The sequence below is a fragment of the Erythranthe guttata genome, chromosome 1, assembly GCF_056151865.1.
Source record: "Erythranthe guttata isolate IM_541 chromosome 1, IM_541, whole genome shotgun sequence".
Classification (NCBI taxonomy): Eukaryota; Viridiplantae; Streptophyta; class Magnoliopsida; order Lamiales; family Phrymaceae; genus Erythranthe; species Erythranthe guttata.
The window spans coordinates 1,008,951-1,021,138 of record NC_142533.1 but is presented as its reverse complement, the minus strand read 5'-3'; the positions used below and the strand labels follow the sequence as shown (position 1 = coordinate 1,021,138).

The window sequence follows — 12,188 nt, the reverse complement described above, 5'->3', positions numbered from 1 at the left end:
ATAATTAATTTCAAGAAATCATCCAAACACCGATAAATACCAGCAGGGTGTGTTCCTTTTTTTGCATCATCACCAATATCCAGTTTCAGATAGGTTATAGGCATAGCAAGAAAGAAAGTAAGATTAACCACTCTGCTTTTCAACTAAGAAACGAGGAAATAGTCGAGAAAAGTGAAACTTACTCGTGTTTATATTTCCTTTGTTTTTTTTTTTTTCTGTGGGATTTTTTGCAGTGTCTGCGAACTCGAAATGCAGGAGCAATAAGCTGGAAAACATCGAGGAAGAAAATGCTGCAGAGTTTTTGCCCGTGACATGTCCACCGCCAGAAACTCCGACCGAGTCGATGGAGTTCTTGGCTCGTTCGTGGAGTCTCTCAGCCATGGAGCTCTCAAAGGCTCTTTGCCACACTAATGATGCAAACCAAATTTCCCATAAGCCGCCATTAGGCGGCACGGATGGTGGTCCCGCCTCTCAAACCGACCACGGAACCTCTTTGCTCTCTGTATGTACTTCACATTTTAAAGAAGATTAACGAAAAAATAGTTTATGTATAACTCGTCTTATGTATTGCAGCAGAATGAGCCTTTGTTAGCCTCAGAGAGCCCTCCGATGTCACCTAGAAGTAGTGACGATGCCAAGGTAATAAAATCTGTCACACGTGTGCAATTCGACAAAAGTCGATACTTAGTCTAATTAATTAATAAAGTTATCTCCACTTAATTACCTGTGTATAAACTTACAGGAAATATTTGTGCTGCATCAAGCTTTAAACCCAGAATTCCTATCCAATCAACACTTACCTCGAAACGGGGTACGTTTCAATTTTCTCCGGCCGAATCAGAATTAAAAAAAAAAAAAACTATAAAAACATTAGTGCCACAATTCATTTCTCTTTCGTTTTCAATTATTACAGCAGCTATACAGAAGCATCATGAAGAAGAAAACAATGGGGAGATGGATGAAAGATCAAAAGGAGAGGAAAAAACAGGAGATTAGAGCTCACAATGCTCAACTCCACGCAGCGGTGTCGGTCGCCGGAGTGGCTGCAGCCGTGGCCGCCCTTGCCGCCACCTCTTTATCATCATCATCATCCTCGCCGGAGAAATCGGTCAGTAAGCATAAGAGACACTCGAAAACATCCTCTGCGATTGCTTCTGCAGCGGCTCTAGTTGCATCACACTGCTTGGAAATTGCGGAGGATATGGGAGCGGATCACGATCATATATTGGCGGTTGTGAGTTCGGCTATTAATGCAAGAACCAACGGGGATGTTATGGCACTCACTGCCGGAGCTGCTACAGGTATCATCAGTTGGTAGTTAGTTATACACAAGTCTTGAATTGAAAACAACGTAGATAAAAATCGAAACTTTCTTACACAAGTCTTGAATTGCAAACATCATAGATAAAAATCGAAACTTTTTTACACAACACTTGAATTGCAAACATCATAGATAAAAAAATCGAAACTTTTTAAGTTTTACACAAGTCTTGAATTTGCAAACAACATAGATAAAAATCGAAACTTTAGAAATCCATCCGTGATAACATTACTCTGTGTTCTTCATTTTGCGATACTAATATCGAACGGTGCAGCTTTAAGAGGGGCCGCGACACTAAGAGCAAGGCTATATAAAGAACATGGAGGTGCAACTATTGCTCTTACGGAGGATAATCTTCGGAATAGCAAAGAATCGAACATCTCACTAACTCTGAATTTCGTTTCGAAAGGCGGTGAACTTCTCAAACGCACAAGGAAAGGTAAATTATTAAATTTTCTTGAGGTTAAGCTACATTTAAACCCCTTCAAAGAAGATAAGTTACATAAATTTGTGGGTTATTATTACAGGAGATCTACATTGGAAGCAAGTCTCATTCAACATAAATTCAAACTGGCAGGTAATTAAGAAAAAAAGACAACCTCAGTAATATCGAATTTAGCTCAATTTCACTAAGGCCTCGTTTGGTTCAGTAGATTAGCCATGATTAACTAAACTTTATTTGATGTTTGGTATCTCATTAAGTTGTCGGGTCGACCCGTAAATATTATGTTAGAATACCTTATCTTACTTTGTAGGCATGTTTTTTTATTAGGTCATCGAATATCCAATAATATAATTGTGTTTCATTGAATTATTTAATCTTATCATAGCAACCAAAACGAAGCCTAAAAATGTGAAATGAAACAGGTGGTGGCTAAGATGAAAAGCAAGCATATTGGAGGAACATTCACTAAGAAAAAGAAGTGTAAGCAGAAACTAACTATACGGTGTCGTTTTAATAAACATGAATTTTTTTTTATGATTATGTAATTCTTGGAAATGAAACTGGTGCGTGTATACAGGTGTGGTGAGTGGTGTGTATAATGATATACCAGATTGGCCGGCGCGTGAGACAGACGGTAAAGAGAAGATGGCGTACTTTGCTGTACAAACTTCCGACAGAGTAATCGAATTCGAGTGCCGGAACAAAGGGGACAAGGAATTGTGGGTTGAAGGGATCCAACATATGCTGCATTTACATGTCATTTGATATTGGGTTTTTTTTTTTTTTTTTTTTTTATTATTCTGAGTGAAGGTATAAAAATGGTGGTTCTGTCAACCTAGTTTCCAGACAGGAGAAACAGAGCCTTTCGGGCTAAAGATTCGGGCTTTATTTGAGCCCGTTAAGAAATGGGCTGATATTTGAAATTTAAAGCCCAATTAAATATTGTGGGCTGACATTTAAACATTTTGAATTTTTTTAAAAGATTATAATATATAAATTGTAGAATATGAAATATATGTAATAAAAATAAAAATAAATTAAAGGGATGACAAAATAGGATGCATACGTCATGTCATATATTCATATCATATCATGTTCACATCAAATTGGAAATAAAGCCTATGAACGTGGAAATATATTATTAAAAATATATAAAAAATATTATCATTTTTTTTTTGTTTAATTTGAAATAAAATCGATGGGAGATGACTGTACTGGTACATGAATATTACAGGACAACGTCAACATACGTGACATGGCAAAAACCAATTGAGTTAAAGGTCAACGCAGAGAAATAGGAAGTTCATCCATCATGCTATATTTTAATTAAAATTTGAATTTTATCTCCATTATTATTGTATTTTATCTCAAATGGTGGTGGAGAAACAGTATAAACTACGCAGATTGATTGAATAAAGTTGGCAATAATTGAGTATGTGTGATCTGTAATTTTAACTGACGGTGCAAGTTTTCCTGCCAATTAAATTAAAAATAAAATAAAATAAAAAAATGGACCTTTTGAAAATTATGATTATTCTATTTTCTTATATATATATATTTATTTTGATTATCATAAGATCGTCGAAAAAATTCTTCGAATCCCGCAAATGGATAACCAAGCAGTTGGAGTATTTGAGTTTGAATCTCCTTAGTTAATTTACGGTCGTTAGGTGGAGTTTGTTACACACTTTTAGTCGATCTAGTGTAATTTACGTATCTCGTATGATCTGCATGCAAGCTATTATACAAGAGTATAAAATCGTCGATTATAGCTGATTAAATCGTAAATATAATATATAAAACGAACAAATATAGATAGATCAGAAAAGAAGGGAAAGTTTTTATAGGGGTAACACTTAACTTGAATATGATGTGCATCAACATGCATGCTTAATAATTGATGATTAATAAAAATAATTTATCCAATTGGAATAAAAAGAATGTCAATGGAACCATTAATGTAATTTTCAGCTGACAGATATGTCACAATAAAAATAATTAATATGTTTTCCTTTACAACTTTTTTTCATTTTGAGAAGCCAAAATACATATGAAGAAGACATACACCAAATAAACACACTCATTGCGCATTCCAATTTTTTTCTGATGAACATCAACTAATTAATCAGCTTTTTTATATATAAAGTAAAACGACGTCGTATTGCGTATTTAATTGAATATCATCAAGCAGAGTTAGTTAATAATTAATGATTAATTATTATCAACCGAATAATTAACATTTCAGTACTATTCCAAGCTCCAAATTTAAAGTAATAAAACCTAATTATTTTAAAAATGAGGAATTTGGGATTTAATTAATTAATTAATTAATTAATATTCACATATACAAACTTGGAGTGGCAAACTAAAGATTAGATGGGAAGTCAACTGGTCATATTAGTCATTTCACCTTCTCAATAATTCATTAATTTACATCACATGCCATATCCTAGATGATGATCATGCCAACTTTTATTATTACTATTATATTATATTCTTTTATTATTATAATTATAGCCAGGCTTGCTTTTTCATTTTCTAAAATTAAAAAATAAAAATAATTAAAGGAATCTTATTTCTGAAATAATGCATGTTCATGCATTATGTGTATTTTCGCTCTATAAATACAAATGTATTGTCCACTACTACTACTACACTTAATTAACCATTTCTTCAATATAATTAATTAATATTTTTTTAATTAATATAATATAATTAGTAATGGCGATCGCCGTCGGCCACTACCGGGAGGCGTACCAGCCGGACTGCCTCAAAGCCCTCATCGTTGAGTTCATCACCACCTTCCTTTTCGTCTTCGCCGGCGTCGGCTCCGCCATGGCCGCCGGTCAGTTGCATGCATGCTAACATACGCCACTACTTATTATTTAAATATTCCAATTTTCATATATATGACATTATTAATTAATTACGTGTAATTATATTAACAGACAAGCTGAATGGAGATGCACTGGTGGGTCTGTTCTTCGTGGCGATGGCCCACGCTCTGGTGGTGGGTGTGATGATCTCCGCCGGCCTCCGTATTTCCGGCGCCCACCTCAACCCCGCCGTCACCCTCGGCCTACTCGCCGGCGGCCACATCACTGTTATCCGGTCAATCCTCTACTGGATTGACCAGCTGTTGGCTTCCGTGGCAGCATGTGCTTTGCTCAGCTTTGTCACTGGTGGTTTGGTAAGTCCGTGTTTGTTCACATTATTTACCATATTTCATTTTTTCATTTTTTTTAAATAGGATAAATTACGAAAACGCCCCCGAACATAGGATAAATCCATCTATTAGTAATCTCCAAAAACCCACTTGATATTTGTTTCCGTCTTACACCAACCTCTTACAATGTGACTTTTCACGGAATTTTTTTTATTCCAGATAACAGACTTTACGCAATTTCACCTGTTTAACATAAGGTATATTAGATTGTACACATTTCCTGTTATAAAACTCGATCAATAATCAGAGGGGGTTTTTGGATATTACGGATTGATGGATGACTTTTTTTTTTCGTCATTTAATCTAAGTTCAGGGTTTTTTTGTTATTTAGCCTAAGTTTAGGGGCATTTTCGTAATTTACCCTAAAATTAATGATTGCACAAGTAACCTATTAATTGAAAAAAAAAAAAAAAAAGGAATTTATTTATTATTTCAATATGGTCTGAAAAAAAAATTAAATTGCAGACAACACCAATACATTCACTAGCAAGTGGAGTGGGGTCCATACAAGGGGTAGTAATGGAAATAATATTGACATTTTCGTTACTGTTCACTGTGTACGCCACAATTGTGGACCCCAAGAAGGGGAATCTTGAAGGGCTGGGCCCACTTCTAACCGGGCTTGTTGTCGGGGCAAATATCATGGCTGGAGGCCCATTTTCAGGAGCTTCAATGAACCCGGCTAGATCATTCGGGCCGGCTCTTGTGAGTGGAAATTGGACCGACCACTGGGTTTATTGGGTCGGGCCGTTAATTGGTGGCGGGCTTGCTGGGTTTATATATGAGAATTTCTTTATTGTTAGAACCCATGTTCCTCTTTCTGGAGAAGAATCTTTCTAATTATTCAATGTTTTTCGTTTTTAGTGTAAGTGGGGTATTGGAGTATTTCTCGTCGTGGAATTTGGTGAGAGGTCGAGGGTTTAATAATAAATATTTGTCGATGTATGTGTTTGTACGTGTACTTTGATTGCCATGTAGCATCTATGTAATAACGATCGAGTGATCGATCGGTCACGATGAATTGCGAAAGTCGTCGATTCTGTTTTTTTTTTCTTCGTAAATTACACACACCCCTGATGTATTGCAGTATCGGTAATTACAGTTACCCCCTGAAACATTATTAGAAAGTAGAAACTCCAACAGAATAATGCATTCGATAAGTTATTCCATTACGATTTTAACGGACTATTAGTTTCAGGCAGTAGTGGAGATAACATAGAGTTAGGGGTGACATGACTTTCCTAATATTTCTTAAATCCTTATTATTTTATATAAGATTTATAGATTTTCGTTTATGGTAGCATTAACGGCCCCGTAAGAAACAAAATGTAGTGCACATCGGTCCTCAAGACATTAAATCTTGATTGCTGTAATTGTTTCAGGGGTGTGACTGTAATTACAAATACCATAAGGACATTAAAGTTATTTTACAAATACCTCAGGGGTATAGGTGTAATTTACCGTATATATATATATATATAGATAGATAGGAACCAAATTAATTGCGGAATAAGTAAACATAAATTAATTATGCCACTGCGCATATATAATATTAATTTCAACAACGACCATACAACTGTTTTCACTAGCTACAGATTTGATGTGACACCTTTTTTATTATTGGCATGTTATTGTTAGTTAGAATCCCTTAATTGCCCTTCAATGTCACGTTCAAGAAGTAGCTTTGGTAGCTCAAAATGCAAAGTGCAATTATGGGAATTTATATATATCTTATTACCATCTGTCTACCACGTGTTTAATGTTGTGACACATTCTTCATGTTTCTTCATTACAATCTCTGCTCCCTCTTCTCTAAATTAAATACTACATACAGTAGAAACATAAATTAAAAGAGCAATTAATAGTATTATTTATATAACTGGTTTTACTTTATGAATAATTATTTAGATATATGAACATAATATAATCCTTGTTATTAATTAGTTAATTAGAAATTCAAATTAAACTAATTACTAGTTTGTTTAAGTATTTTTCTAATGAGACAAATTAATTCTCATAATTAAATACCATGCAGAAAAAGACTAATTAAAATATGAAATATATGTTGATCAGCATGATGCATACATGTTTCATTCTCACAAATTTTGGCAAATTACAACCACCCCCGAGGTAAGGTGTCTATTCACGAAAAAAATTCTTACTTTTTCATAATTACATCCACTCCTTGAAATTTGTAAATTACTTACATTAACACTCTTTTATAGGGGGTGGATGTAAGAAATTTAAGAAATGGAGGGGTCTGATTATAATGTTTAAAACATAAGGGGTTTTTTCGTAAATTATCTTTACCTCAGGGAGGTGGTTGTAATTTATAATTTCTATGCATGAAAAAAAAAACCAGGATTTTAATTGCGACACTAATTAATACATAATTAGGGGCTTAATTAATGACTAATTAATCATCAGTGAAAAGGATTAGTATTATCACCACCTTGGAGCTTCTTCTCCACCCAAGAAGGAGATAACACAGGGCTCATTTCATACTCTGTAATATTCAAATCATGATGAGTCGTATCTATAGGTTCAACACGTTGACGGTGGTGGTGATGGTGATTATAATTACTCTTCTCCTCCTCCGGCGGCGGCAAAACCTTAATCCTCCAAACCTTAAACGTTTGATCCAGACCGGAGCTGTAGACCAAGAACCCCATGACAACTACTTTCTCGATTTCCAGCGTCGCCGCCAGGCATTTCACCGGGCCTCTGTGGGCGTCGAGCACCGCCATGCATTCATGGAAGCAGCTCCCTTCTTCTCTTCTCCAAACCCTAATCGTCGTGTCCTCCGATCCGCTGAACAGCAGCTTCTCTATGGCGACCAGACAGAGGACGGAGAATCTGTGGCCCTGTAAGAACCCGCCGTGGTTGTACCTGCCGGACATTTTTTCCTTCTCCCAGAAGTTGATGAACCCGTCGGAGGAGCCGGAGTAGAGGAAGCACGAGTTCGGCGGGGAAGGGCTTATGGCCAGGGCGTTCACCGGCGACGGCTGGAACTTCAGCGTCATGGTCAGGGTGTGGGAGCTCTGTCCGTACACGCGCCGCCAGATCTTGACGGAGCCGTCGGAGGAGCACGTGAAGACGCAGCCGTCGTCCTGGTTGACCACGACGGCGTTTATGTGGTCGTCGTGGGCGGCGATCGAGTCGACGCAGCGGCTGTCGGAGATTCTCCAGACCTTGACCGTTCTGTCGTAGGAGCCCGTGTACAGAAGCCCCTCCGCGTGGTTGTACGCCATGCAAGAAATGCAGTCTTTGTGCCTGTTGTTGCCGCCGCTCGGGAACTTGAAGATGGACCTGTTTCTTGGCAGATTAGTGAGTTTCTTGGCCTGGAAGTTTTCCGGCGCGGCGGTGATGTTCCATACGCGGACTTTTCGGTCCTTGTGGGAGGTGAAGAGCATGTTTCCGCGGGCGAGAATGGCGCGGACTTCGCCGGAGGTGGACTTGAAGCAGCCACGCTCGGTGCAGTCAGGCTGGCGCCAGGCGCGGACGCGGGAGCTCTCGGAGCCGGTGAAGACGAGCCCCTTGGCGGCGGCGATGGAGAAGATGATGCCGTCGTGGCGGTGGAGGGAGGCGATGCAGTGGTGGAGGAGGGAGGGAGAAGGGGTGTGGTGGGGGGAGAGTGTCCAGGGGGAATCGGGGCTGGGCGGCGGGAGAGGGGTGGAGGATCTAGAAGGGCTGTAGAGGAGATTGTCGTGGCGGTGGTCGTAGCTGATTATTTGTGGTGGCTGGGATTTGAAGGAGATCATGCGCGGCGGCGGTGGAATATTATGAACTGTACTAGTTTCTTCTTCTTCGAACAAGTTGCAGAGATGATTATTATTGCTTGATCTACTCTTGCTCCTCATTTTGTACTGCTGTTGTTCCATTTTTTTACTTCTTTTTCAGAATTCTTGAGAGAAGAAACTATGGTGGAAATTTGATATATATATATATATATATATATATATATATATATATAGAGAGAGAGAGAGAGAGAGAGAGAGAGAGAGAGAGTTTATATGCAACTGGTTTATTGCTAGGTTCGTAGATAGATGACGAAATTTATACGAACGTACGTTTCTTTTATAAGGTTCGATTCCACATCACGTCTCGCATTCTTAATTCATTGCGTGGGCACAACCTGCGTCACAAAAAGTCGTTACGGCCCAAGGTTTTAGTTCGACGAAAACCCTTCGATACTCTTGTCAGCTCAAGATGGTGAAAGAAATCAGAGAATTCAAGAGTACTAATCGATCGGGAGCTATGAATTGCGAACCAACTACTTAAGTCTTAACCTACTTGAACTTGGTTCGTGTGCTTCTATAGACTTGCCGATAAGAACCTTTGGATGTGGGCCCATCAAACAAACCCCATAACTACCCACATGAGAAAAGATATTTCCTGCGAATTAATTATAAGATAGCTATTTTACATATTTTCTATGTATATATAAATTAGGCAGGGAAACAATTATTCCCACATATATATGTATAAAATTATTAAATGAGATAGCGATTGGGTTATAAGTATTTATCTTGAATTATATATATATATATATATATATATATATATATATATATATATATATATATATATATATATATATATATATATATATATATGTTGAGCAAAATTGGCAAAGGATAGGGTACACTTTAGTAGAACTACTATTTGCTGAATTAAAATGGCTACAATCTATAATTCTATATAGTTTTGGACCAGCATCCAATATGGTCCTAACATATGCTAATTTACTTCTTGTTTTCTCAATTATTTTCCATAGATTGCTATTTCTCATTAAAGCAAAGTTTAATTGATGCCTGAATTATTAGTTAGGCAAATAATTAATATACTATATAATATTTTAATTGTATTAATCAATCAAATATTTAACTAATTAATTAATGTGTTATTTACAATTTCTAGTTGGTTCCATATGTACACGTGGCCATGCATTTATATATATTAATTTTTTTATTTTTTTATTTATATTCTTCAGTGTTGGTTGGTATTGGCATTTGCTGAAGTTAGTTCTACATATACTGCAGAAGTTAATAAAATTGGTAATTTAATTAATTTGACACCTCTAGTTTAATTTGTAAAAAAAAAAAAAGATGAAGAATTAATCAGACATTATTAACAGAATATTTTAACCTAGGATTATCCGAAGTAATTTCTTGATCAGCAAATTTCTGAATGGTTCTTCTAGCTATAGGCAACCAAACCCTTGCAACGTTTTCGTCTTCGTCGACATTTTTACCGAACCTCAATTCTTTAAATCTCGAAAAACTCGTAATTTCGGACATTGATCTCTTCTCACCTGAATCTAACGATTTCGTCGAAGTTACCATCATGCTAGAACTTTCACCCGAACTAGTTTGACCGTTTCCAACGACTACCTTTGACTCAACAAACTTTTTCCTCTCCATATCCTCTTTGATCTTCAATATCTGCTCTTTCGCCGAAACCTCGTTACTATAAGTCAACCTCCCGCTAGGAGACGAGAATCCGGTGCCGTAAGTAGCACTAATCATGAGCATCTCCGAGTTCAACGATATTAGATCCGAAGAGTTCACGTCGCTCCACCGGCTCTTGTGCATCACATCCGATACGATAATCCTGTGTTTAACGTTGTGCATAATCGAATAATCTTGATTATTGTTAATAATCAAGGGCTCTTCGGATTTCTTCCCCGTGTTATTGTACAGCCTCTGCAAAGTGTTTGCCATGTTGAATCTTGAAGAGGGCCTTTCTTGATTTTGCTCTCGTTGAATGAAGAACTCGAGATTCGGAGGCTGATCTTGATCGCAATCGTCGGTACTGGAGATTCGGAAGCTATTCGTGTACGACAAACTTTTGAGGTCTTTCACGTCGAACTTGTGCCTACATAGCGGGCAGCTCGAGTGGCTTTCGAGCCACTTGTCGATGCAGCTCATGTGGAAAGCGTGGCGGCACTTTGGCAGCAAACGGAGGATTTCCGATTCGTCGAATCTGGACAAGCAAACGGAGCATTCGAGGCCGTCTTTCGAGCCCTTTAAGGAAGAGAATCGAAAAAACGGTAGGGTTTCGATTAGGGTTCTGTCGAGGCCGGAGAAACGGGATCTCGGTCCGGTCAGGTCGTGGGGCCCACCGCCGCCGCCCGGTGGTTCGGTGGCGGTGGGGCTGTGGCAGAACTTGGCGTAGGCTACGATGAGGAATGTGAGGCAGAACATCAGTGAGAGGACAAGTAGGACAATTGCCATGCTTGGATGAAGTGGATTCATTGCAGCATGCTGATTATTATTGGCTGTACTAGATTCTTGAGCTTTTACTACACATACTTTGGAAAACAAGATTAATATAGAAATATTGATCAATTGATTTAATTGATTCATAATTGGGAATTTATGAGATTTTTATTTGGGATTTGTTTTGAAATACAAGTTATGGAAAAGTAAATTTTTTTGTGGGCTTTTTATCCATTTCTTGATGATTATGAAGTCAAATTTAATCCTTATTAATTAATATTTGGTTTTTTGTTTGGATGTTTTCTTTGTATGCTACTAGTTTATTATTGGAGGGAGCATCTTCTAAGTGTTTGCTCTTGAAACATGGAGCCAAAAAATGTAACTATCAAATTAAAATATTAAATAAAATTAAAAAATTAAAAAAAAAGGATAAGATTTATTTAGTATTATCCCTCTGACCGAATAAGCCAAATTTATAATTTTGGTCAAATTTTGATTATTGAATGAAGAAAGAATATAATATTGCATGTTGACTAATGAGGACAACTCCAGCTATTGATTAAGATAAAATATTTGTTGTTTTCAAGGAAATTAAAAAGGACAGCCAATAAAATAAATATATATAGATAAAGACTTTTCATCTAATTAACTAGAAAATTGACACACATTTTTGTATGAACGTGAGTTTACAATAATATAATATATAATGTCGCAATTATGTGACTTTATTTTGTAAATTAAGTAATTGCACCTAGTTGACTCAATTAATTATGATCTCTTCCTTGATTAGGAGTTTGATTCTTCATGGATTTATGGAGAAGCAAACAAAACCGGGAAAATTATTGCGTCGACTAACGGTTTTATGGAATCTGCACCCGATAAAATACATCATATAATTTTACATTATTGATCTACACATAATATAACACACAAATTATTGTATGTATGTTTAGAGTTTAGTTATTTATGTAAATT

The 12,188-nt window shown here is 36.9% G+C and overlaps 4 protein-coding genes across 4 annotated transcripts; 2 read left to right on the top strand and 2 right to left on the bottom strand.

The window, feature by feature from the left end:
* Positions 1 to 18: 18 nt before the first annotated feature.
* On the top strand, positions 19 to 2,727 carry LOC105977164 (phosphoinositide binding protein). Its single transcript, XM_013002445.2, has 9 exons — positions 19 to 117; positions 234 to 502; positions 574 to 639; positions 743 to 811; positions 914 to 1,301; positions 1,596 to 1,760; positions 1,849 to 1,898; positions 2,189 to 2,246; positions 2,344 to 2,727. Coding segments are annotated over exons 1-9 (1,254 nt in total). The 5' UTR covers positions 19 to 116; the 3' UTR covers positions 2,532 to 2,727.
* Positions 2,728 to 4,329: 1,602 nt separating this feature from the next.
* Positions 4,330 to 6,038, top strand: TIP4;1 (tonoplast intrinsic protein 4;1). The gene is made up of 3 exons (XM_013002514.2): positions 4,330 to 4,611; positions 4,715 to 4,956; positions 5,458 to 6,038. Exons 1-3 carry the CDS (start codon positions 4,488 to 4,490, stop codon positions 5,830 to 5,832), a joined length of 741 nt encoding a protein of 246 aa, XP_012857968.1. The 5' UTR covers positions 4,330 to 4,487; the 3' UTR covers positions 5,833 to 6,038.
* A 999-nt stretch (positions 6,039 to 7,037) lies between these two features.
* LOC105977047 (protein JINGUBANG) lies at positions 7,038 to 8,935 on the bottom strand. The gene has a single exon (XM_013002308.2). The coding sequence runs from the start codon at positions 8,871 to 8,873 to the stop codon at positions 7,416 to 7,418; it is 1,458 nt and encodes a 485-aa protein (XP_012857762.2). The 5' UTR covers positions 8,874 to 8,935; the 3' UTR covers positions 7,038 to 7,415.
* Positions 8,936 to 10,040: 1,105 nt separating this feature from the next.
* Positions 10,041 to 11,484, bottom strand: LOC105977058 (E3 ubiquitin-protein ligase ATL42). Its single transcript, XM_013002319.2, has one exon. The coding sequence runs from the start codon at positions 11,358 to 11,360 to the stop codon at positions 10,113 to 10,115; it is 1,248 nt and encodes a 415-aa protein (XP_012857773.2). The 5' UTR covers positions 11,361 to 11,484; the 3' UTR covers positions 10,041 to 10,112.
* Positions 11,485 to 12,188: the final 704 nt, after the last annotated feature.

Bases quoted from the DNA above. Each gene is read 5' to 3' on its own strand.
- LOC105977164 (XM_013002445.2), top strand. The intron at 812-913 runs GTACGTTTCAAT...CAATTATTACAG, and splicing joins AACACTTACCTCGAAACGGG to CAGCTATACAGAAGCATCAT. The intron at 1,302-1,595 runs GTATCATCAGTT...CGAACGGTGCAG, and splicing joins CACTGCCGGAGCTGCTACAG to CTTTAAGAGGGGCCGCGACA.
- LOC105977058 (XM_013002319.2), bottom strand. From the start codon at position 11,360: ATGAATCAATTAAATCAATTGATCAATATTTCTATATTAATCTTGTTT.
- LOC105977047 (XM_013002308.2), bottom strand. From the start codon at position 8,873: ATGGAACAACAGCAGTACAAAATGAGGAGCAAGAGTAGATCAAGCAAT.